This window comes from Vulpes vulpes, chromosome 11 (genome assembly GCF_048418805.1).
Source record: "Vulpes vulpes isolate BD-2025 chromosome 11, VulVul3, whole genome shotgun sequence".
NCBI classification, from domain to species: Eukaryota; Metazoa; Chordata; class Mammalia; order Carnivora; family Canidae; genus Vulpes; species Vulpes vulpes.
Genome location: NC_132790.1, coordinates 83,664,978 through 83,692,419, shown reverse-complemented (window position 1 = coordinate 83,692,419; position 27,442 = coordinate 83,664,978). Strand labels below are relative to the sequence as shown.

The window sequence follows — 27,442 nt, the reverse complement described above, 5'->3', positions numbered from 1 at the left end:
ATAATGAACCACCTTTGCAATCCAGGAATAAAACCCACTTGATCATGGTGAGTGATGTTTTTAATGTATTATTGGTTTCAGTTTGCTAGTATTATTTTGGGGAATTTTGCATCTGTGTTCATTGGAGATTGTACCCTGTAGTTCTCTTTTTTTTGTGGTGTCTTTATCTGGTTTTGGTATCAGGATAATGCTGGCCTCATAGGATGCATTTGGAAGTTTTCCTTCTCATCTATTTTGTGGAATAGTTTGAGAAGTATAGTTATTCTTTAGATGTTTGGTAGAATTCACTTGTGATGCTGTTTGGTCCTGGATTTTTGTTTGTTAGGAGTTTTTAAATTACTAATTCAATTTCGTTGGTGGTAGTTAATCCTTTTCAAAATTTCTATTTCTTCCTGTTTCAGTATTGGTAGATATGTTTCTAGGAATTTCTTCATTTTTTCTAGGTCGTTTAATTTCTTGGCATATAGTTTTTCATAGTATTCTCTTATAATTGTATTTTTGTGGTGTTGGTGGTTTTGTCTCCTCTCTCATTTGTGATTTTATTTATTTGGTTCCTTTTTCTTTTATTCTTAATAAGTCTGGCTAGAAGTTTTATCAGTTGTATTGATTTTTTTTTTTCAACGAACCAGTTTCTGGTTTTATTGGTATGTTCTATTGTGTTTCTAGTTCCTATATCATTTCATTCCTTCCATGACCTTTAGGTTTTGTTGTTCTTTTTCTAGCTCCTTTAGGTATAAGGTTAGGTTGTTTATTTGGGATCTTGCTTCTTGAGGTAGGCTTATATTGCTGTAAACTTCTGTTTTAGAACTTCTTTTGCTGTGTCAAGGTTTGGAACCATTCTCATTTTCATTTGTTTCTATGTACTGTTTTGTTTCTTTGATTTCCTGGTTTATCTGTTCATCGTTTAGTAGCATGTTATTTAACCTCCATGTATTTGTAGTCTTTCCGTATTTTTTTCTTGTGGTTGATTTCTAGTTTCATAGCATTGTGGCCAAAAGGATGTGTGATATGACTGATCTTTTTAATTTGTTGAGCCTTGTTTTGTGACCTAATATGTTATCTGTTCTGGAGAATATTCCATGTGTACTTGAAAAGAATGTGTATTCTGCTGTTTATTTTAAGATTTTATTTATTTATTTGAGATACAGAGCAAGAGCAGTGGTGGAGGAGGGAGAAGGCAGAAGGAGAGGGAGAAGCACACATCTTGCTGAGCAGAGTGGGGCTGGATTCCAGGACCCAGAGATAATGACCTGAGCTAAAGGTAGACACTTAACTGACTGAGCCACCCAGGCACCCCTATTCAGCTGTTTTAAGATGGAGTGTTCTGAATATATCTGTTAAATCCATCTGGTCCAGTGTGTCATTAAAAGCCTTTGTTTCCTTGTTGATTTTCTGTTTAGATGATTTGTCCATTGATGAAAATGGAGTCTAAAGTCCCCTACTATTATTGTATTACTATTGATTAGTTCCTTTATGTTTTTTTTTCACTGTTTTATGTATTTGAATACTTCCATTTGGGTGTATAGATATATTTACAATTGTTATATTTTCTTGTTAGATTGTCCTATTTATTATTATATGGTCTGTTGTTACAGTCTTTGTGTTTTTGTTTTTTTTTTTTTTTTTTTTTTACTTTATTTATTCATGAGAGACACCGAGAGAGCAGAGACATAGGCAGAGGGAGAAGCAGGCTCCATTGGGGAGCCTGATACTTGGATCCCAGGACCCTGATCCCAGGATCATGCGATCATGACCAGAGTCAAAGGCAGCCTCTCAACCACTGAGCTTACCCAAGTGCCCCACAGTTTTTTTTTAAAAGTCTATTTTGTTTGATGAAAGTATGTCCATTCATGCTTTCTTTTTGCAGCCTATTGCATGATAAATGTTTCTTCATCCCCTCACTTTCAACAGGCAGGTATTTTTAGGTCTGAAAGGAGTTTCTTTTGCAGGCAGCATATGGATGCTTCTTGTTTTTTTATCCATTCTGTCATCTATGTCTTTTGTTTGGAGCATTTAGTCCATTTTTATTCAGAGTAATTATTGATGGATATGTGTTTATTGCCATTTTATTACTTGTTTTGTCATTGTTTTTGGATATTTTCTCTAATCCTTTCTTGTCTTTCTCTCATGGTTTACTCTTGTTGTTTTGTTTGCGATATATTTGGATTTCTCTTTATTATTTGCATACTCATTAGTGGCTTTTAAAAAATTCCATTAGGTTTGTGTATAACATCTTCTGCATGTAGTAGTTTATATTAGATTGATGGTTAAGTTTGAACCCATTTTTTATTGTTCTTCTCCCCGTGTGTAAGTTATATGGTGTCATATTTTATATCCTTTTATTTTTAGAGTTCCTTGACTGATGATTTTACAGAAACGTTTTTATTGCTTTTTGTTTCCTACCTCTATACTGTCATCTTTGGTCTTTCTATTGAAAGAGTTCCTGTTAATATTTCTTGTAGGACTTTAGTGGTCATGAATTCCTGTAGTTTTTGTTTGTCTGGGAAACTCTTTATCACTTCTATTCTGAATGATAGCATTCCTGGATAGAGTATTCTTTGTTGTTGTTTTTTCCCTTTCAGTGCTTTGAGTATTATCAAGCTACTTCTTTCTGACTTGGAAAGTTTCTGCTGAAAGATTTCCTTGTATTTTTTTGTGGTTTCCTTTGCATGTACTGTCTTCTGTTTTCTTTTCTTTTTTTTTTTTATAAGATTTATTTATTTATTCATTTATTTTATTTTTTTTAATTTTTATTTATGATAGTCCCAGAGAGAGAGAGAGAGAGGCAAAGACACAGGCAGAGGGAGAAGCAGGCTCCATGCACCGGGAGCCCGATGTGGTATTCGATCCCGGGTCTCCAGGATCGTGCCCTGGGCCAAAGGCAGGCGCCAAACCGCTGCGCCACCCAGGGATCCCCTGTCTTCTGTTTTCTTGATGCTTTTAATATTTTTTTCTTGATCATTATTTTTCCTTTTTAATTTACAGTACGTCTTTGTGTATAGATCTGCTTTTGTTGATTTTGTTGGGTGTTCTCTGTGCCTCCTATATCTGGATATCTGTTTCCTTCCCCAAATGAGGAAATTTTCAGGTTTAATTTTTTTCAAATAAATTCTCTGCCCCCTTTCCTCTCTTTTTCTTCTGGCAGTTTTTAAATACAAATATCATTCTGTTTGATGGAGTCACTGAATTCCCTAAGACTATGCTTGTATTGCATAATTCTTTTTTCTCTTTTATTCAGCTTGAGTACTTTGCATTATTCTGATTTCTAGATTATTAATTCATTCCTCTGCTTCTTCCAGCCTTTTGCTCATTACATCAGTTGTATTTCTTATTTTGCTTAATGGACCCTTTATCTCTATGCTGTTCCTTATCTCTGTGTTAATGGGTCTCACTGATGCCCTCCACTCTATTCTCAAGCCCAGTGAGTATCCTTATGATTATTGCTTTAAATTCTCCATCAGTCGTGTTATTTTTACTTGTTTTGCTTAGATGTCAGGCTTTGCCTTGTCCTATTCTTTCATTTGGGAGAGATTCCTATCTCTTTTTTTTTCATCTAAGTCTCTATGCCTGTTTCTCTCTGTTAAGAAAGTCACCTATGTCTCCTGCTCTTGAGCGTCATGACCTTACGAAGAAGTGGTCCTATACTGCTCAGTAGTGTTACCTGTTTTCCAGAGCATTCCAGTGTCTTAGCTGCTCTATTCTCAGGCTTGTCATCTGCAGTTCTCTCAGCCTGTTGTGGATAGTGTTTGGTTCCTAGCCTCAGTGTGGCTTGTTTTAAGTAGGTCTACTCTGATCTGCTTGTGAAATGAGACCTATTGCTGCTGCCACTGGAATGGAGGCCTCACGGAACTTCTGGATTGGGAGATGTGGTGTTGGCAGGAGCTTGGGCCAGTCTTCTGGGGGAGGGAGCCCACTGTGCTGGGACTGAGGCAAGTGTGACTGGAATGGTAGATTTTCTGGAGTACTGAGAGGTGGGGGCTTGGTGTAATCCAGTTAGGTAGCAAGTGGCCATGCTGTGCTGGTTCCCACAGGTGGTTTTGTGTTTTTGCTGTGGGACAGAGATCAGGAAATGGCACCTACCAGATCTTTTTTTTCTTTCTCCAGAGGGTTATTTTTGTGAATGCTGCCTCTTTGGGGCACACTTGGAAATGAGCAGCTAACCTCCCCACTGGTTCCATGCTGTAAGTCCATGGGCTATTTACCCTTGCCTTTTCTCCAAGAGAGCACAATGCCCTTAGAACTCTCAGAGCCAAGCCCAGTGACCTTTAAAACTCTAGTCTTTAAAGCCCTGCTGGCTATAAGAACTCATGAAATTCCTGCCGGCTCACTTTCCAAGCCAATTGCTATGGGGATTCATTTTCCCCTTGTGCTCCTCTGTGTGTTCCTTTGTCTCTCTTCCTTCTCCGTGGCTCCATGGCCATTGCAGCTGAAACCGTCCATTCCTCCCCAAGCTGTGTCTCCATATTCCCACCTTCTTTGATGTGCCCTCTTCTTTAGTTGTGGAATTTCTTCTACCCCTCCTCAGAATGATTTCTGGGGTATTTAGGATCATTTGATAGTTACCTAGTTGTATTCATGGGAATACATGACCCCAGGGTCCTCCTACTCCTCTGCAACCATCTTATTTCTTTTCAAGGAAAAAGACTGTGATGGCGTTTTTAATACTCTTTAAGCTTAGAGCATGCCAATCAATGATGTATTTATTTGGGATCAATTATTTGTACGCTTGTACCTATATACAATAACATTGGAAGGCTTTGTATTTAAACACATTTAAGTTACAATTTTTATTTTAAAATGCTAATGGATTTATATTTTTAATGGTTTCCCAAATTTTGATTGAATTGGACTAATAATAGAGATAGGGGTAAATGTTGACTCTTCCACAAATCTATATACTAAGCCCCCTGCAGTCTTTGAACTTTCATCCTTCCCAACCTACTCTGTGGTTTGGTATAGCGTTTTATATTTCTTTTCTCTTGAGTCTACTTTGTGTTTATAATTTTGTTTTTTTGTTTTTTTAAAGATTTTATTTATTTATTTATTTATTTATTTATTTATTTGGCAGAGAGAGAGAGAGAGAACAAGCAGGGGGAGCCACAGAGGATGAGGGAAAAGCAGGCTCTTCACTGAGGAAAGAGCCTGATGTGGGGCTCGAACCCAGGACTCTGGGATCATGACCTGAGCTGAAGGCAGATGCTTAACCAAATGAGCCACCCAGGTGCCCCAAATTTTACTCCTGTTTGTTAGATTTGTTAATTTGTATCTCATTTCTCATCCCTTATCAAAGCTCTAGTTTGAATCTATCCAACTGATGCTCTTAGATTTTTCTGCCTTTTTTCACGTAGTATATCTGCCTTAGTTGTACTCCTAAAACCCAACTATTTATTTACGTTGGCCGGGATGCAGTATTCGTAGAGAGAAGCCAGTATGGATCTTGCCATAATCTGAGTTCTTTTGTAGTTCCAGTGTTTTACAGATTTCTCGAAATCAGAAATTTCAGTTAGGTTAAAAGGTAAATTATATAATAGCTATGTAACCAATTAGAAATTATAATGAAAAAAGACCCCATGTATAATAGCATCAAGAGCACACTAATGAATTGTATCTTTATGTTTTACAGTTATTTATCATTAACCCCTTTTCTGGGTGCCAGGTACTACAGAATTCAGAATTCTTTAGGAACAGAAAGAGAGGGATCCCTGGGTGGTGCAGCGGTTTAGTGCCTGCCTTTGGCCCAGGGCGCGATCCTGGAGACCCGGGATCGAATCCCACATCGGGCTCCCGGTGTATGGAGCCTGCTTCTCCCTCTGCCTGTGTCTCTGCCTCTCTCTCTCTCTCTCTCTCTCTCTCTCTCTCTGTGTGACTATCATAAATAATAATAAAAAATTAAAAAAAAAAGGAACAGAAAGAGAGGATAATTTTTTCTAAAAGATCATAAATCACCTGAAGAGTTAGAAATGCCAGTGAGTCACTAAAAATATGTGGCATATTGCTGTGAACTTAAAACTACTCTTAAAAAATAGTTTATTGATTATAAAAGGAATAACAGAGTGATAAAAGTAGGGAACTGGGGGCATGTGGATGGCTTAGTTGATTAAACATCTGCTTTCAGCTCAGGTCATGAACTCAGGGTCATGTGGGATTGAGCCCCACATTGGGCTTCCTGCCCAGTTGGTACTCGTCTTCTCCCTCTCTCTCTCTCTCTGCCCGTCCTCATGTGTGTTCTCTCTCTCCTGCGCTCTCTCTCTCTGTCTCAAGTAAATAAAATCTTTAAAAAAAATAAAATTTGTAACACTCCTAATTACAAAATCATACATATACATACCTAAAATATGTGGCAAAAAGTTCTCTCAGTTTTATGTACAAAGTGGTGTGAAAGCTCAGAAGGCCTAACTTTGCCTTGGTTTCAAGGTTAGAGCTGCCCAGTTTCCTTCAGGAAGAGTGAGTTTTGTGGCATGGGGTAGTATGTGCACAAACACAGAAGCAGAAGAGAAATAAGCACTTTGGAATTAAGACTAAAGTTGAGATGTTAGGAGAGTGTTAAAGTTTCTGGTGTAAATGCATACCATTGGAGTGTAAGAAGATAAAGTTTGGGGAATACTGAAAGTCAAGGGAAAATGTGAGTAGATAAGGAGATGTGAAGGCATCATTTTGGGAAAGAAGTTGAATATGTTTATCATGGAATTGTATTGTCAGTGCTTAATGTGTAAAGGTTTTGGGAGAAACTGGTTAATACAGAAAAAATTAAAAGCTTGTTACTTTCCTTTAATCCAAGGGCATTTCATTTGAGTTGTGGGATTGTATCTGTTTGTAAGATCATTTGGAGGGGCTTTTTCAAACTTACCTTTCTTCATTCTGATACACATTATTCTTTGGTTTCATCCTCTAGCCCCTGCTTGGTCTCTCACTTCTCCACTCTACCTGCTTTAGGTGTCACTGCTAAATGAGTTTACTGAGAATTCAACCCTAACCTGTTCTTGGTTTTTTCTTTTAAAGAAAAAGCTTCTGTCTTTGGTTTGTTAACTTTGGGGGTTTTCTTCATGTCCAGTGTTGCATTCTCTGCTTTAAAAAAATGTGTGCGCATATACACCCACACACATGTATATGCATACACACTGCTTGTTAATTCAACAAATAATTGCTAAGCTGCAGGCATAAAAAATATGGCAGTGAAGGAAGGAAAAGGAAAAAGAAAAAAAAGTTGCCCTCACAGAGCTGACATTCATTCCTTTTTATTTGCTCCTTTCTCCTGTAGCTGGGAGTTAATATTTATTAAAGAGTTATGGGCATTCTTCCACTTACTCCCCTCAATAGTCATTTGAAGTTTTCTTCTTCTTTTCGTAAAGATTCTATTTATTTGAGAGGGAGGGATGGAGAGAGAGAGAGAGAGGAAAAAAAAAAACAAACAAACAAGGGAGCAAAGAGCAGGAGGAGGGAGAAGCAGATTCCCCACTGAGCAGGTTGCCAGATGAGGGACTTGATCCCAGGGAGATGGGATCATGACCTGGCCAAAGGCAGCCGCTTAAACCATCTGAGCCATGCAGGTGCCCCTGAAGTTTTCTTCTTTTATTCCTCTTTGAGATGTGGGAACACTGAGGCATAGTAAGTTATAGTTGGAAAGCATATCTGTCCTATGAGCCTGGATAACCTGGCCTCAGAGCCCAATGTCTTAAACCACTCTGCTATATTCCTTTTGATTTTAAGTTTATGTTACTCAGAAATGCTAAGAAGGATAGTTTTTTGTAGTATGTTATTAGAAGAGAAAACAGACTAATGAACCAATTTGCCCTTACTGATGAACCTTTTATCTCTGTCCCATTGAGCACATATTTCAATTTTGGTATAAATTACCCTTCTCTTTAATAGTTGAATGATTTTAGATTAATATTTTCAGAAGCTTACTACTTCCCCATTTCTTATGTCTTAATGCTGCCTATTTCCTATTTGGGCCATCTTGTGGTGTGAATTGCTGTGTACCTTGGAAGATTAATTCTATTTTGACATTCTTTTTATTCAATTAAAGGTAGAAAATCTTTCTCGTTTATAGTTGGCCTTTCTTTCAGCAACATGGGAGCTAGGGGTGCAACCCCTCTCATAGGTGAAAATCTGCATATAACTTTAGACTGCCCTAAAACTTTACTATTAGCCTACTGTTGACCAGAATCCTTTCTGGTAACATAAATAGTCTGTTGACACATATTTTGTATGTTACATGTTTTCTGTACTATATTCTTATAATAAAGTAAGCTAGAGAAAATAAAGTGTTATTAGGAAAATCATAAGAGAAGATAGATTTATAGTACTGTGCTGTAATTATCGAAAAAAATCCATGTGTAAATAGACTTGTGTAGTTCATACCTGTGCTGTTCAAGTGTCAACTGTATAGGCTAAATTCTACTGGGAAGAGAGATTGGAGCTTTGTTTTCTTTATTAAATGCTGCTTAAATTCTGTATGGTATGAAGTATATATTCATGTGTGTTTATTGGACAGAATTATTTCTCTTAATATCTTTAATTTGATAAAAACAAAGGTAACAGATTCATAATCCTAGTAAAAATAGTAAATGGATATGTTCCTTCTATTTTTTTAAATATGTTTTTTAAAGATTTTATTTATTTATTCATGAGAGACAAAGAGACAGAGACACAGGCAGAGGGAGAAGCAGGCTCCCCACAGGAAGCCCAATGTGGGACTCCATCCCTGGACCCGCGATCACGCCCTGAGCCTAATGCAGACACTCAACTGCTGAGCCACCGAAGCATCCCATTCCTTGTATTTTGATACAGAATAGTACTTTCTGAAATAGTTGAAAAGAAGTTTTAGAAATAATATAATTGTCATTTTAATCATTGCTTTGTAAATTGTGTCTGTGTTGTGTGTATGCATGCATGCATCCATATATACATACAGTTTCACTGCAAAGAGATTCTCTCAAGATTTTATGTATTTGTGTGTGAGAGAGAGGAGAGGGACAAGCAACTCTTTGCTCAGCCTGGAGCCCAGTGTTGGGCTTGATCCCATGACCTTGAGATTATGACCTGAACCAAAATCACGAGTCGAATGCTTTAACTGACTGAATCATCCAGGTGTCCCCACTGCTAAGAGATTCTTTAAGACAACTCAGATAAATAATTAGGGATGATAAAGGAGGTGCCTGAATTAATTAGATTGTATTATATGTCTACAGAGTGAATTCTTCTGATTAAAGAATAGGATTTTGTACTATACAGATGAAAATGCATGTAACTGGAAAAAATTGGATATTTCTCTTTGACCTTTGTTCTTTATTCAGGTCATAGCAATCTGTTTTATGCTAAGAAATGAACAGAGTAACAGTCATATTCTGCATATTTCTTCCTGTCTTCATCTGTGGCAGTGACTGTATGACACACAGATGGAGATACCAAATGTTGAAGTAGAAAGGGTATTGTTTCTCTGTATCTGTGAGTTCATATGCACTCTTACATACATGTGCCTAAGTCCACATAAAATTATAATATTGTCCATGGAAAAATTAATATTACAGTATAAGGACATCAATTAGCAACTGTTGAAAACATTAAACTGTTGATAAGCTATTTACTTTTTTTTTTAAGACACTTTAGTTTTAAGAGCAGCTTTAGGATCACAGCAAAATTGAGCAGAACATACAGGGACTTCATGTACCTTTTGTTCCCACATACAGCCTCCCTCACTATCAATATCTTGCACCAGAATGATACATCTTTCAGTCAGGGTACCTACACTGACACATGATTATCCTCCAAAGTCTGCAGTTTACATTAGGGCTCATTCACTCTTAGTGTATATTTGGTGGGTTTTGATAGATGTATAATGACATGTCTTTATAATATCATATAGAAAACTTTCACTGACCTAAGATTCCTCTGTGCTCTTTTTTTGCCCTCCTGCCCCCTAACTTCTGGCATATACTGATCTTATTTACTTTTCATAGTCTTGCCTTTTCTGGAATGCTATGTAGTTGAACTCATATACTATGTAGCAGTTTCAGATTGGCTTCTTTTAGTTAATAGCATGCATTTAATATTCCTCCATGTCTTTTCATAGCTTGATAGCTCATTTCTTTTAGGGCTGAGTAATATTCCATTGCCTGCATGTACCACAGTTTGTTTATTCACCTCCTGAAGGAGAACTTGTTTGCTTCCATGTTTTGACAGTTATTTAAAAAGTTGCTGAAAACATCTATGTGCAGGTTTTTGTATGAAGATGTTTTCATCTCTTTTGGATAAATACCTTAGGAGCATGATTGCCAGATCATGTTTTAAGAGTATGTTTATAGTTTTGAAAGAAACAGCCAAATTGCCTTCCAAAGTTGCTGTATCATTTTACATTCCTGTTTCACATTATCAGCATTTGGTTTTATCAGTGTTCTGGAGTTTTGCCATTCTACTTGGTGAATAGAGGTATCTCACTTTTTTTTTTTTTTGTATTTTGCAGTTCCTTAGTGACATAAGATGTTTGAGTATTTTTTCATGTTATTTATCTGCCATGTGTGTATTTTCTTCATTGAGGTGTTGTTTCAGAAATTATGGCCATATTTTAATACATTGATTGTTTTTTTATTTTTGGAGTTTAAGAGTTCTTTGTATATTTTGAATGACTTCAGAAATTAGAAAGACAAAAATGTTTTTGCAAATATTATTTCCCAGTTTGTGAGTTGTCTTCTCATTTTCATGATAGGTGTCCTTTGAGGAGGAGAATTTTAAAATTCTGGTGAAGTCCAGTTTGTCTAAAAGTTTTTTCGTAGCTTTGCCTTTGGTTTTGTGTCCTTATCATACCCAAGGTCATCTAGATTTTCTCCTATGTCATTTTCTAATGGTTTTAAACTTTTGAGTTTGCATTTAGGTCTTAGATCCATTTTAAGTTAACTTTGTGATGAATGTAAGATCTGTATTTAAGGGCTTTTGTTTTTGTTTTGTTTTTGGCATGTTGATGTCTAGTTCCATATGTTGAAAAGACTGTTGTTGTTTTTTTTTTTTTTTTAAAGAAAAGACTGTTTTTTATCCATAGTATTGTCTTTGCTCCTTTGTTGAAGATCAGTTGTGACTGTATTTATGTGGGTCTATTTCTAGTCTCTCTATTCTCTTCTATTGATCTACTTTGGGTTTTTAGTAATATCACAGTGTTGATTACTGTAGTTTTATAGTTCTATAGTGGTGTCATTCTTCCAACTTGTTCTTCTCTGTTAATATTGAGTTGACGATTCTGGGTCTTTTTTACCTTCCCTGTTAACTTTAGTATCATATTGTGATATATACAAAATAATTTGCTGGGATTCTGATTGGGATTGTGTTGAATCTATAAATCAATTTGGGAAGAATTGATGTCTTGACAGTATTGAATCTTCTTATCTGGGAACATGAAATAGCTATACATTTATTTAGTTCTTGGATTTTGTTTATCAGAGTTTTATAGTTTTCTTTATTTAGGTCTTGGGCATATTTTGATAGATTTATACCTGTTTTCTCTCCTTTTTTTGATGCTAAGGTAAATGGTATCATACTGTTAATTTCAAATTCTAATTATTCATTGTTTGCTTATATGAAAGTTACTGTAATTGTTTATTCTGGGAGGAAGGGTTTTTTGGGGGATCTATTTTTTGATTTTCAGAATAGACAATTGTGTAATCTGTGTACAAAGAAAGCTTGATTTCTTTCTTCCCAGTCTGCACCTTTTATTTTCTTGTCTTAATGCACTTGCTTGTACTTCAGGATAGTGTTGAAAAGGAATTGGTAAGAGGGAGTTATCCTTGTTTTTCTCCTGTTCTTAGCAGGAAAGTTCCTAGTTTCTCACAATTATGTAGGGTGTTAGCTGTAGGATTTTTGTAGAGTTCAAGTTAAGGAAGTTCTCTATTTTATTTGCCAAGAGTTTTTATTAAAATCACAAATGCGTGTTGGATTTTTGAAAATGCGTTCTGTTCAGTTATTGATACCGCTATGTGATTTTTCTCTTTGCCACTTGATGTGTGATAGGTTTACATTATGTGATTTTCAAATGTTAAGTAATTGTACATATCTGGGGTTAATTCCCACTTGGTTGTTGTGTACAGTTCTTTTAATACATTTAAAACTCTTGATTTGCTAATATGTTGAGGATTTTTACATCTGTGCTTATGAGAGATATTGCTCTGCAGTTTTCTTATGTTCTTTGTCTGGTTTTTGTTACTAAGATAATATCCTCATAGAATGAGTTAGGGAAGTATTTCCTCTACGTATATCTTCTGGAAGATATTTTTCCCTAAATATTTGGTAGAATTCATTAGTGAGCCCATCTGGGCCTGGTGTATTTTATTTTGTTTTTTGTTTTTTTGGTCTTGGAAAGTTACTAATTATTTAGTTTCTTAAATAGAATAGGACTATTTTTTTTAAATTTTTATTTATTTATGATAGTCACACAGAGAGAGAGGCAGAGACACAGGCAGAGGGAGAAGCAGGCTCCCTGCACCAGGAGCCCGACGTGGGATTCGATCCCGGATCTCCAGGATCGCGCCCTGGGCCAAAGGCAGGCGCTAAACCGCTGCGCCACCCAGGGATCCCAGAATAGGACTATTCAGATTTTTTTTGTAGGTAGTATTTTTCAAGGAATTGGTCTGTTTCATCTAAGTTATCACATTTGTGGGAATAGTTCAGTATACTTTTTTTTTTTTTATCATTTTGATGTCATGGGATTCTGTACTGGTATTTCCTCTTTAATTTCTCATTTTAGTAACTTTTGTCTTGTTTCTTTTTCTTAATCAGTCTTCCTAGAGGTTATTGTTTTTATTTTTAATCTTTTTGAAAAAAAGTCTTTGTCTTCAGTTATTTTTATTGTTGATTAACTGTTTCATTTGATTTCTGCTCTTTTTTTCTGCTTATTTTTGCTTTTTCTAGTTTTCTAAGATGAAAGTTTAGTAAATGATTGGTTTTAGATTTTTCTTTTCTATCATAATGCATTCAATGCTGTACATTTCTAAGAACTGCTTTTGCTACACTTGTAAATTTTGTTATCTTGTATTTTCATAATCATTTAACTCAAAATTTCTATTGAAATTTCTTTGATTTGTGTTATTTAAAAGTATATTGCTGATCTTCAAGCGTTTTGGGATTTTTCAGGTATCCTTATGGTGATTTCTAATTTCACTGTAATGTGTAGTAAGCACCATGATTTTTATTCTTTCAGATTTGTTAATGTGTATTTAATGATTCATAATGTGGTCTATCTGATCAGTGTTCTACATGAGGTTGAGAAGAATGTGAATACTGCTTTTAATAGATAAAGTAGTGTATAGATGTTAATTTTATCTGGATGATTGGTGAAGTTACTAAGTTTACCTATATCCTTACTGATTTTCTGCCTGATATTTCCTAGTTTTGTTGCCATTAAAAAAAAAATCCTTTAGAAGTTTGGCTGACAAAAATGAGGAAAATAATTCTTTTGGGCTTTATTTTGAGGGTCAGAACTGATTGAAGAAATGGAAGAGTCAGGAACCCTGAGAAGAAGTAATCAGGTCAGCCCAGAGGACAACGTTTGTGATCATGAAAAATATACTTAGATATTTTAAGAATTTCCAGAAAGAGGTAGGGATGGGGGAGGAGGGAAGGGATCTTTTTTTATGTAGAGTATTTTCAAAACCCAGCTAACTCTGAAAAAATGGGGAATTTTTATTTTTGAAAATCAGAATTAACAGAATGCCTAGCATGTAGGCAATACTCCGTAGATACTTATTAATATTGAGTATTCTCAATATTAAAAAAAAAAAATCTAAGTGGTTACAAAGCAATATGAGTTTAAGGAAGTTGACTTATAAAAATGGAATAGATTCATGTATGGCCAAAGGATGATTTATAAAAATGATAAAACTTTCGGAATAATGTTAGGATGGCTTATGAAAAATATTAAGTACAAACAAGACTTTTAAAACTGTGATTAGAACAAATAATTAGATTAAGGTTTGGAATAATATTAAGTGAAAGACTGAAACCCCTCATTTATTTTATCTTCTTCACTGAGGGAAATACATCCTAAAGCTGTACAGAGTACAGAAGGCAAAATGTACAGATTTCTTTCTTTCTTTTTCTTTCTTTCTTTCTTTCTTTCTTTCTTTCTTTCTTTCTTTCTTTCTTTCTTCTTTCTTTCTTTCTTTCTTTCTTTTCTTTTTTAAAAAAGATTGACAGAGAGAGAGAGGGAAGAGCACAAGCAGGGCAAGTGGCAGGCAGAAGGAGAGGGAGAAGTAGGTTCCCTGTAGAGCAGGGAGCCTAATATGGGGCTTGATCTCAGGACTGTTGGGACCATGACCTTAGCCAAAGGTAGATGCCCAACCGATTGAGTCACCCAGGTGCCCCAAATATGTACAGATTTCTAAGATAAAATTGAATGTGCTCACTAAGATCAGATACTCAGTGAAAAAAGTATATAGAGAATAAGAATGCACCAGATTATTTTAAGTAAAATATCCATGAATTGAGATTTTAAAAATCTTGAAAATGTCCAGAAATCATCATTAGCTATCTTGCTATATGATCTAAAAGTCTGTTGTGGACTTTGTTTTCAAAGCAGGGTGGTTACAGGCTAGAGCAGGAAGGGGTATACTCATGTGTTCTAACTTTAAAGGTGGATTGATGTAAAACTAAAACTGGACTAGTTTAAATAAGCTTAAATATATAGTAAGTATATTTTTATATTTAAACAGATTCAATGTATACTGGTAAAAGAAGTGTATATTGGTACAGTATTTTTAGAGGGAAATTTGGCAGTAAAAAATTGTATGAATGTTTTATAAATGTTCATCACAAGGAATCTGTCCTACAAATATGTTTGTGTAGTTGAGGAATGATAGATGACAGCATTGTATACAGTAGTAAAAAAAAATAGAGACATGCTAAATTTTCATTAAGGAATGGCTTAAATACTTTTAGATGGCCATTTTAAAGCATTTACGTATTAAATAATAAAACAAATGAGGTAGTATGTCTACAATGCTTTTCTGAGTGAAAAAATGCAAATTCCATGGGAATATGTAAAACATTCCATTTTGTGTTTCTTTTTTTTTTGTCATTTTTGTGTTTCTTAAATGAAGTTGTATAATCTTATATATTTATAGGAATCAGGTAATATGAATCTTCTTTGTTATTTTTCCAAGTAGCTTTGGTTCTTCTTCTTCTTCTTCTTCTTCTTCTTCTTCTTCTTCTTCTTCTTCTTCTTCTTCTTCTTCGCTTTGGTTCTTACAGTTTCTTTTTCTTTTCCTATTCATTTGAGAATTATTTCAGTAATTTCTATAAAAAATTCTGGTTGTATTTAAAAGAAGTGTTCATTTGCAGGCAATATTTACAAACCTCAGTTTCTGTTTTCTGTCTCTTTTTTGTCAGTCCTCTTCTCCAACCTCTAATAACCACTGACCTGTTCTTTTTCTTTGTACTTTTCCATGATATCTCATAAGTGGAATTATATAGTATGTGTGTAGTCTGTGCCCTTAAGATTCATCAATATTGTGGCAGGTATCAATCAGTAGTAGTCTTTTCCTTTTAATTGTTCAATAGTATTTCATTGTATGGATGTACCATATCCAGTCATTTGCTTTAGGACCTTTTGGGGAATGTTTCTAGTTTGGGGTATTATGAATAAAGCTGCTATAAACATACCTAGGAGAGACAATGCACAGTGGTGGTTAATGTGTGTAACTTTTTAAGGAACTGCCAACCTTTTTTGAAAGGGTTTATGCTATTTTTCATTTTCTTTAGCCATATGTGAAGTTTCCTATTATTCTGTCCCCTCACCAACATTTGGAATGATCTGTCTTTTTAAGTTAGTATATTCTAATATGTATGTAGTACTATTTCCTTGTTCTAGTTTCCATTTCTCTAATTGTAAATAAAGAGCATCCATTGTAATATTTATCATCTGTTTCTCTTCTTTGGTAAAATGTCATTTAAATCTTGCAGTCATTCAAATATTTTTGGATTTTTTTTTTCATTTTTGAGTTCTGAGAGGTCTTTATAATTTTTCAAGGTATTTGTCAGATATGTGATCTGCAGGTGTGTTCTCCTGGTCTATAACTTGTCTTTGCATTTTCTTTTATTTGTGGAGAAAAGAGAAGCAGCCCTGCACATGCATGCGCGCGCGCGTGCGCACACACACACATATACATGTATATATACATGTTTATGGATGATGCTTTTGGTGTCATATATGACAACTCTTTACCTAACCCAGAAGACAGAGATTTTTGCAAACTTTCTATCTTCCAGTTTTGTGATCATAGCCATCCTAATGGGTGTACAAATATTACATTATGGTTTTGATTTGTATTTCTCTAGTATTTCTTTGGTGACTAGTGATATTGAGCCTCTTTTAATGTGTTTGTTGGCCAGATACATATTTTCTTTGGAGAAGTGTCTACTCCAGTCCTTTGATAATTTTTTAAAGATTTATTTATTTATTCATGATAGAGAGAGAGAGAGAAGCAGGCTCCATGCCAGGAGCCCGACGTGGGACTCGATCCCGGGACTCCAGGATAGCGCTCTGGGCCAAAGGCAGGCGCTAAACCACTGAGCCACCTAGGGATCCCTGTTTGATAATTTTTTAATTGGAATTTTATTTCTTGTTAGGTTTTAACAGTAATATTCTGGATAATAGATTCTTATCAGATATATGATTTGCACATATTTTTTCTCCATTCCTTTGCTTTCTCTTTTGTTTTTAAAAGATTTCCTTGTTTATTTTGAGAGAGAGAAAGCACGTGCGCACACACGCTAGAACATGGGGAACAGAGGAGCAGAGGGAGAGCATCTTAAATAGACTCCTCACTGAGTGCAGAGTCCTCGGTAGGGGCTCCATCTCACAACCCTGTGATCACCACTTGAGCTGAAACCAAGAAGTGGTTGCTTTAATCAACTGTGCCACCCAGGCGCCCCTCCTTTGCTTGTTTTTTTACTCCTTTGATAGTGTCCTTTGATGCACAGAAGTTTCTGATTTCTTTTTTAACATTTATTTGAGAGAGAGAGAGAGCTAGCTCTTGATAGCACGCTGGCAAGCAGGGGAAGGGGCAGTGGGAGAGGAGAGAGAGAGAATCCCAAGTAGACTTCCCATTGAGCATAGAGCAAACTGGGGGCTTGATCTCAGGACCCATGGGATCATGATCTGAGCTGAAACCAGGAGCCAGTCACTAGACTGAGCCATGCAAATGGCCCCACAAGTTTCTGATTTTTTTTTTTTTTTTTAAATGATAGGCACACAGTGAGAGAGAGAGAGAGAGAGAGGCAGAGACACAGGCAGAGGGAGAAGCAGGCTCCATGCACCGGGAGCCCGACGTGGGATTCGATCCCGGGTCTCCAGGATCGCGCCCAGGGCCAAAGGCAGGCGCTAAACCGCTGCGCCACCCAGGGATCCCCAAGTTTCTGATTTTGATGAAGTCTATCTTATCCATTTTTTTTCTTGCTGTCTGTGCTTTTGGTGTCCTGTGTAAGAAATTAATGCCACATTGAGTGTCATGAAGCTTTTGGTCTATGTTTTCTGAAAAGAGTTTAATGGTTTTAGCTCTTACATTTAGACGTTTGATCTGTTCTGAGTTAATTTTTGTGTATGATGTATGGTCAGGGTATAACTTCATTCTTTTGTATATGAAGGTCTACTCTTCCAAGTATCATTTGTTGAAAAGACTGTCTTTTCCATATTGCTTGGTCTTGTCACCCTTGTGAAAATTCATTTGACATTATATGTGAGGATTTATTTCTGGGCTCTCATCTATTGTGTTTTTTTTTTTTCTTCTTTATGCCAGAAACACAGTCTTGATTATTGTCATTCTGTGGTATGTTTTGAAATCAGGAAGTATGAGACCTTCAGTTTTGGTCTTCTTTTTAAATATAGTTTTGGCTTTTAAGAGTTTCTTCCTTGAGATTTCATACAAATTTTGGATGGAATCTTCTATTTCTGCAGAAATGTAATTGGGCTATTGATAGCATTGTATTGAATCTGTACATTGTTATGAGGTTGACAGTATCCAAAACAGTAATAAGTTTTCCTATTCATGAACAATGGATGTCTTTCCATTTATTGATGGCATCTTTCATTTCTTTCATCAGTGTTTTGTAGTTTTCAGTGTATAGGTGTTCTACCTTGGTTGTTTATTTTTATGTTTTATTCTTTCTGATAGCATTGCAAATGGAAATTTCCCTTTATTTCCTTCTTGATTTGTTCATTGTTAGTGAATAAAAACACAACCAGCTTTTTGTCTTAATTTTTGTATCCTGCAGCATTGATATATTTATTAATTTTAATAAACAGTTGATTTTTTGTGTGTTATTCTCACCCTGTCACTTTTCTTTACTAGTACTTTGTTGCTGTTGATTCCCTATTTTCTGTATATAAAATATTTTGCTGTCTGTGAATGGATATAACTTAATTCTTTTTCTGTTGGGATGCTATTCATGTCTCTTTCTTGCCTAATTTTCTCTTATCTCTCGCTAGAACATGTTGTAGTACATTTTTAAAGCTTTGGTGAAAATGGACATTGTTATATTCTTCCTAATTTTAGGTGGAAAGCTTTTATTTTAATCTTTCACCATTTATTTTTTTTAAATTTTTTATTTATTTATGATAGTCACAGAGAGAGAGAGAGAGAGAGAGAGAGAGAGAGAGGGGCAGAGACACAGGCGGAGGGAGAAGCAGGCTCCATGCACCGGGAGCCTGATGTGGGATTCGATACCGGGTCTCCAGGATCGCGTCCTGGGCCAAAAGCAGGCGCCAAACCGCTGCGCCACCCAGGGATCCCTCTTTCACCATTTAGTATGAAGCTACCTATGTGTATTTCATAAGTGCCTTTGTCATATTAAGAAAGTTCCCTTTTTAGTTTTTAAAATGTTTTTATTATGAAAGAGTATTTGGCTTTTTGTTTTCCCTTGAGATTTTGCCAGATGCTTTCTGTCGTAAGTTGAGATGATCATGTAGTTCATTTTTTTCTTTCTTTTTCTTTCTTTCTTTCTTTCTTTCTTTCTTTCTTTCTTTCTTTCTTTCTTTCTTTCTTTCTTTCTTTCTTTTCCTTCCTTCCTTCCTTCCTTCCTTCCTTCCTTCCTTCTTTTCTTTTCTTTTCTTTTCTTTTCTTTTCTTTTCTTTTCTTTCTTTTTTTCTTTTCTCTTTTCTTATTAATGTGTTAAATCAACCAGCGTTTCTAAGTTGAACCACTGTTGGATTCCTATAAAAAATCTCACTTGTCTATGGCATTTATTACATTCAGTATGCAGTTGGATACTGTTTGCTAGGTTTTTGTTTTTGTTTTTGCTGTTAGGATTTTTTACATCAGCATAATCTGTTCAGATTTTCTGTTTCTCTTGAGCCAGTTTTGTTGGCAATTTGTGTGTTTCTAGGAATTGTCCATTTCATAGTGAGTTATGTAATTTATTGTCATACAGCTGTCCATTCTAGTAATCTTTTTATTTCTGTAAGGTGGATAGCAATATTCCTACCTGCATTTGTAATTATAGTCACAACTTTTGTTTTTTGTACTTGGTGTATTTAAAGTCTATTTTATTGATTATTTCAAAGAACCAGTTTTTGACCTCAGTAATTTTTCTAGTGTCTATTTTCTATCTTCTGTAATTTTTATTTCTTCCTTTTCCAGACTTTAGATTTAGTTGGCTCTTCATTTTTTCATTCCGTGTATTGTAGAGTTAGCTTGTTGAATTTAGTTTTCTTTTTTTTAAAGTGCAGCTAATACTGCCCTCAGAGCACTGCTTTTGCATCTCATTTTTTTGTCATACAGTGTTTTTGTTTTCATATGTGTCAAAGTAGTCTTCTTTTATTCTTTCTTTGACCCATTAAGAATATGTTGTTTTATTTGCACATATTTGTGAATGTTCCAGTTTTTTCCTGTTTTTGATATCTAACTCCTTTTCATTATGTTCAGGGAAGACACATCCTGTGATTCTATCATTTAAAATTTACTGAGACCCTGTGTGAAAAATTAGCTATTCTGGAGAATGTTGTATTTGTATTTTAGAAGAATGTATATTCTGTTTTTGGGTATAGTGTTACATATATTTTAGGTCTAGTGGGTTTATGGTGCTGTTCCTTTCCTTTGTTTCCTCATTGCTCTTTTGTCTGACACTGTGTTTAGTTAAAAGTGGTTTATTGAAATCATTATTATTTTTTTTTTTTGAAATCATTATTATAGTACTGTTTCTTCCTCAGTTCTGTCATTGTTTCACGTATTTTGAACTGTGCTGTTTGGTATATATATGTTTATGATTGTTTTATATTTCTGATGAATTGGTCATTTTTGCTCAAATATGTTCTTTTAACTCTTATAAAAGTTTGGACTAAAATTTTATTTTGTTTCACATTCACATAACTACTCCAACTTTCTTTTGGTGACTAATTGAATAGAATATCTTTTTGCATGTTCTTATTTTCAACTTCTTTGTGTATCTAAGTCTAAAATGAGTCTGTTGTAGACAGCATATAATTGGATCAATTTTTAAAAATCACTATTATGCCAATCTGTCTCTTAACTCTGGATGAATTTAATGTTAGCCTAAAAAGTAAAACTGCTGGTTATTTTACCAGTAAAAGATAGGTTTATTTGGGAGTAACAGAGAATTGTAATTTGGGACGAGCAAGCTATAGCAAAAGTATAGGGAAGTTGGAAGAACAAAGAAAAGGTATGCCGTTTTACAGAGGAAAGGGAGAAGTTGGGAGGGTTATAAACAGAAAGTTCATTGGTATAAACTCAGAATTCTAAGTATAGTGGCTTCACATTGGCTGAGTGTTGTCTCTGATTGGCTTGTCTATTGCAGGTAGAGTAAGTAACCTTCCTTTGTCCTGCTGGGATAGTAAAGCAGTATTTACATGTAATGTTCATCTATTTCTGTTGGATCTACAATTAATGTTGAGCACTGTGTGTGAATGTCTTTTGCTAGTTTCCCAACTCCATTCTAAATGATGTTTCTTTTTATTAATTTCACAAATATGTTTAAAATGATTGCTGATAAGGAAGGACTTTTGCTAGTGAAACAGTTGTGTTTCACTATTTGTATTCTTTATGTATTATTTCTTCTTGCTGCTCACTGCCTCCATCACTACCCTTTTTTGTATTTGATCTTTTTCTAATGTACCATTTTCATTTTTACTTTCACTATATTTTAAAATTATTTTCTTAATATCCTGGTGATTATAATTAGTATTCTAAATTTATACACATTTAGTTTGAATTGATAATAGTTTAGATTTAATAACATAAAATTCTGATACTATTGCCATCCCTCTCCCTTATGTTACTGTTATAAATCATATCTTATTTTTTGTGTGTGATTCCAGTATTATTAACATACAGTGTTATATTAACTCCAGGTGTACAATATAGTAATTAAACAATTCTCTACATTTCTCAGTGCTCAGTGCTCATCGTGATAAAGTTACGCTTAATTTCCTTCACCTATTTTATCCACCCCCATCCACCTCTCTTCTGGTAACCATTAGTTTGTTCTGTATATGAACAAACCTCTTCTTTTATGAGTCTGCTTTTTTGGTTTGTCTCTTTCTTTCTTTATTTTCAGTCTCTTTTTTCCTTTATTTTTACATTTTTTGTTTCCATGTATGATTGAAATCACATGGTATTTGTCTTTCTCTGACTTATTTTGTATTCTCTAGATCTATCCTTGTTGCAAGTGGTAGGATTTCATTCTTTTTTATGGCTGAGTGATACTTGTATATACCACTTACCCTTTATCTATTTAACTACTGATAGACACTTCGGCTATTTCCATAATTTGGCTACTTTAAATAATGCTGTAGTAAACACAAAGGTCTCATATATTTTTGAGTTAATGTTTTCATATTCTTCGGGTAAATGCCGAGTAGTGGAATTATTGGATCATATGGTAGTTCTGTTTTTAATTTTTTGCAGAACCTCCATACTGTTTTCCACATCAGCCGCACCAGTTTGCATTCCACATCTTCACCAACACTTGTTTTTTGTGTTTTTGAATTAGTTGTTTTCACTGGTATGAGGTATTATCTCATTGTCATTTTGATTTGTGATTCCCTGATAATAAGTGACGTTGGACATCTTTTCATGTGCCGTTTGGCCCTTCTGTATATCATCTTTGGAGAAATGTTTCTTCATGTCTTCTGTTTATTTTGTTTAGATGCTAACCCTTTAACAGATACGTCACTTGCAGATATCTTCTCCCATTCAGTAAGATGTCTTTTAATCCTTCAGTGTGCAGAAACTTTTCCTTTTAATATAGGTCTAATAGTTTATTTTTGCTTTTATTTACCTTTTCTTAGGGGACATCTAGAAAAATATTGCTTCAGCTAATGTCATAGAAATTATTTCCTGTCTGCTGTCCTAGGGGTTTTTTTTTTTTCTTTTAAATTTCAGATCTCACATCTGGGTACCTAATCTATTTGAGTTTGTTTCTTTGTATGATGTAAGAATGTGGTCCAGTTTCATTCTTAAGTATGTAGCTGTCCAGTTTTCCCAAAACTGTAAATTATATCTTTATACATTGCATGTCTAGTAACATAGTTACATAATTATTGTGTGTGTGTGTGTGTGTGTGTGTGTGTGTGTGTGTGTGTAAGTCTTAGAGGAAATAAAAATGTAAATTACAGGCTAAAAATTCAGTAATATTGGCTTCTGTATTTTCCTCTGTAGTTAATTTTTACCAGTGTTCTTTTTTCTTTAGATGGCTTCATGTTATTGCCTGTTTTTATTTTTCTGCGAAGGACTCCCTTTAGCAATTCTTGTAGGTTAGGTGAGGTCTAGCAACAAAGTTTCCTGAACTTTTGTTTTTCTAGGAATTTCTTCATTTTTTTCCCACTTATGAGGGATAGTTTGCTAGATATAGAATTTTTTTTGGCAGATTTTTTCCAACACTTTAGGTCTGTCATCCAGCTGCCTTCTAGTTTACATGGTTTCTGATGAGAAATTGGCTGTTATTCTTACTGAAGATTAGTTGTATGTGATGAGTCATTTCTGTTTTACTTCTTTCAATGTTTTCTTATTGTCTTTACCTTTTATTATTTGATTGTAGTTTGTATCTGTGAATCCCTTTTGCGTTTGTCCTACTTAGAGTTGACATTCTTGATTTTGCAGATTTCTATATTTGGTGAAAATTGGTACGTATTTCACCACTATCAGACAGTCTTTCAACTCCCCTTTATTTATGTTCTTCTGGAAGTCTACCTTTCTTCTTCTGAAAGTCTCAGCCCGATATCTGTGCTTATTCAGAGATGGTTTCTGTCCACCTCTTCTTTCCTTGTTAATGGGCCATAATTCCTTTTCTTTGTATGTTTTGTGTTTGTTGTTGTTAAAAACTGGACCTTTTCAGTATTATGATAATACTAGACACTAGATTATTTTTTTTCCCCAGGGTTTATTTCCTCTTGAGATCTGCAGCCATCTGCTTAGTGACTTTTTAAAAATATTTTTTTAAATGACTGTACTCTGTGTCGTGTGTGGTAACTGAAATTTTGTGATTTCCATACTCAGCAATTAACTTATGATTTTTTAAGCCAGTAGGAGTCAAAAGGAAAAAAAAAAACCAATCTTTTGCTGTTTGCTGAGTTATTCCCTCAAAGGTTAGCCATGCTGCTTACTTCTTTGCCCTAGTCTTCACCTTGAGGCCCAGTGATTAGCTAGAGTTGCAAGCCTGTAGTACTCTCATATCTTGTGTTATATATGCTTCTGTCCCTGGTCTAGGTGATTAATGATTTAAAGCCTTTGAGCCCCATCATATCTTCCTTCTATCCTCTTTATTCTAAAGCTTTTCAGATTGTCTGCTGTTTTTCATACTCCCACTGTCTGTTGCCTCAGGCAGCTGCCTTGTCGTATGTTTTCAGCTCCTTTGGAAAGATGACATCTGAGAAGCTCTTCAAAAGACACAACTATAATTTTTGGGAATAAGATCCATGTTGCTTTCTTTGCTACCATTAAGCTGAATCAGGAATTTGGTCTGTCATCCTTACGGGCACTGTTGATCTTGGGGAGGGGAGTTGGTAGATAAATACACAAAAATGTTACAGTGCTTTCTTTCCATACTTTATTATGTACACTTTGTTATAGTCTTTTTTTTTTTTTTGTTATAGTCTTTATTAGATTTCGATGTTGTCTGTAAAATTTGATTTTGTCAGTTTTGCAAACCTAAGACTTGCTTTACTGAGAGGCTGGTTATTGGAGCTTCTATTCTTCCATTTTCCAGAACATCAATCCTTTCTTCCACTTTTGAAGATTATTATCACTAAGTGTATAAATCAGTATTTACTTTTTTTTCTTTCAGCACTTGAAAGATGTTTTTCCATTGACTTTCAGTTTATATAGTTTTCAAAAAAAGTCTCATGAAGTTCTTATCTTTGTTTTTCTATATGTGAGGGAATCTTTTTCTTTAGCTCTCTTTTTAATTGTCTCCTTAACTTCAGATTTTAGCAGTAAATATATTTCAGGATATTTATTCTAGTTGGGAATTCTCTGATTCCATTTGTGTTTTAATATCTTACATTATTTTTGAAAAGTTCTTCTCTATTAATCTCTTTTACTCTGTTTTTTTCTCTCTTGGGATTCCAAACATATATATTTATTTTATTCTATTTGATACTGCATCATAGCTCATCTTGGATGCTGTATTTTGTTCCACTTTCCCTCCTTTTTTTTTTTTTTCTTTGATAGGCTTTATTTTTTTAGGGAAGTTTTATGTTCACAACAGGTTTGAACACGTGGTAGAGAGAGTTCCCCTATACCCTAGTTCCTACATGCCTACAGCCTCCCTCACTTTCAAGTTTTCATACCAGAGTGGTACATCGGTTATAATCAGTGAACCTACATTGACATGTCATTATCATTTGAAGTTCATAGTTTACATTAGGGTACACTTTTCTTTTTTTTTTTTTTTAGGGTACACTTTTCGCGTTGTATAGTCTATGGGTTTTAATAAAGGGGCAGACAGAGAGGAGAGAGAAACCCAAGCAGACTCCATGCTTAGCGCAGAACCCAATGCAGGGCTTGATCCCAAGATCCCAGGATCATGACCTGAGCCAGAACTGAGAGTTGGACGCTTAACTGCCTAAGCCACCCAGGTGCCCCTAGGCAACTTTAAATAAAGCTATAAACATCCTCGTGTACATTTTTGTGTAGACATAAGCTTTTAATTTATTTGGATAAATATCAAGGACTGTGTATGACAGTAGTACTGATTGATCATATCATAGTCTGTATATTCTGTATTCATTTTACTTTAAAATATTTTTTTCAAAGGATTTAAGTAGACATTTTCTCTAAGAAGACATAAATGACCAATGGGTAGATGAAACGGTGTTTAACATTACTAATTATCAGCAAAATGCAATCAGAACCACAATGAAATACTACCTCATAATTGTTAGAATGTCTGTTATCAGAAAGTTAGGGGTAAATGCTGGTGAGGTGGAGAAAACTGAACCTTTTACAGTATTGGTGGGAATATAAATTAAGAAAGCTTCTATAGGAAATGGTATGGAGGTTTCTCAAACAATTAAAACTACCATGTGATCCAGCAGTCTTACTTTGAGTCCATTTCCAAAGGAAGTGAAATTATCATCCTGAAAACATGTCTGTATTCTCATGTTTATGACAACATTATAGTTGCCAAGTTACAGAAAATTTAAATGGTTATTGATGAATGAATAAATAAAAGCTGGTGCATATTTTATATACAATGGAATAGTATTTCGTCTTACAGGAAATCTTGTCATTTGTGACAACATGGATGAACCTGGAGGACATTACGCTAAGTGAAATAAGTCAGAGAAAGAGAAATATCAAATGGCATCACTTACATAAGTCGAATTCATAGAAAGAGTGTAGAAAGTCTTTGCCAGGGCTGGGGGTGTTTGAAATAGTAAGACTGGTTAAGGGGTAAAGCTTTCAGTTTCAGATGAATATGGTCTGAAGATCTAATGTGTAATGTGGTAACATACAGTTGATAACACTGAATTATATAATGGAAATTCGCTGAGAGTAGAATTTAAGTGTTTTCACAGTCAGAAAAGAAGGTATATATGTGAGGTGATGGATATATTAATTAATTTGATGGGGAAAGCCCTTCACAATGTGTACATGTATCAAATCATCACATATGCATTAAATATTGTACGGTTTTATTTATCAATTATATCTTAGTAAAGCTGGAAATAAAATAATTGTCTTTTTCTTTTTTTAATTAACAGGATTGACTTTGAGGTTATTTAAAAAGTTTTGAATTGTACAGCCTTGATTCTTTTGCTCCATTGTGGAAAGACCTCTTCAGCAATGATTACTTCAGAGTTACCAGTGTTACAGTAAGTATTACAGTTTTCTTATGTTTTAAAAAAATACGACATTTATGTATGAAATGCTTTCTTTAATAAGACCTATCAAGTAGGTTCTCTGATATTTGACCAATATGCCTGAGATCAAACAGCTATTAGATTGTACAATTACCATATCTGTGCAAGACCCTTGCTATTGTATTAGCAGTATTTTTGTGGTATTGAATAAAGAAGATGTTACTGTCCTTATCAGGAGTCTCCACACAATGACCCACGGACCAAATCTGGAATGCTGCCTGTTTTTTTTTTTTTTTCTTTGTTTTATAAATAAAGTGTTACCAATACAGAGCTACTCTCTTTCTTTTACAAATTCTTTGACTGCTTTTGTGCCAGAAGTTGTAATAGAGAGTGAATTGCCTGCAAAATGTAAATATTTTTTTGGACTGTTTATAGAAGTTTATTAACTCCTACATCATACTGTTTCTCTGACACATACTCTCCCACCTCCCCCACCTACTTTTCCTTAGATTGATGATGTTGGGCCGTTCTGGTTGCATTGGCATTTCTGGTAGCATCTCATTAGATTTGTTGGAGTTCTAGGACAGATCTAGAATTGGGTTTTATTTTGTATTCATTGGGAAATTCAGTGTAGTAGCAGATACTTTGCCTTTTGTAGATTTCATCAAGATGCAAATTAGGAATCTGCATACTGTGATCTTCTTTTTTTTTTTTCTTTTTTTTCATACTGTGATCTTCTATGAGCAAAATGGTTTAAATATAATGAAAATGATTTAACAGTTTATGTAATTATTTATATTTTTATTGTCCCAGTTCATTTATATACCTCTTTCCTAAGAGATCATAGGCACCTTTTTAATTGGTTACCTGGCCTTGTTTTTTTCCTCCAGGTATCTAAGACAAAGAAAAGCTGTCTAAATTTCTTTAACTGCTTGAAAAAACTATCAGTACCTGGGACCGTTGGGTGGCTCAGCGCATGAGCATCTGTCTTTGGCTCAGGGCATGATCCTGGGGTCGGGATCAAGTCCCACATTGGGCTCCTTGCTGGGAGCCTGCTTCTCCCTCTGTCTGTCTCTGCCTCTCTCTCTCTCTCTCTCTCTCTCTCTCTCTCTCTTTTTCTCTGTGTCTATCATGAATAAATAAATA

The 27,442-nt window shown here is 34.9% G+C and overlaps 1 protein-coding gene across 2 annotated transcripts in view; it reads left to right on the top strand.

The window, feature by feature from the left end:
• STAG1 (STAG1 cohesin complex component) overlaps positions 1-27,442 on the top strand; it is a 401,472-nt gene that overhangs the window by 96,816 nt on the left and 277,214 nt on the right. For both annotated transcript variants that reach the window (XM_026015434.2, XM_072726920.1), the window contains exon 2: positions 26,198-26,308. In XM_026015434.2, the coding sequence (XP_025871219.1) occupies positions 26,280-26,308 (29 nt within the window). In that variant the 5' untranslated portion in view covers positions 26,198-26,279. The remainder of the gene's footprint in view (positions 1-26,197; positions 26,309-27,442) is intronic.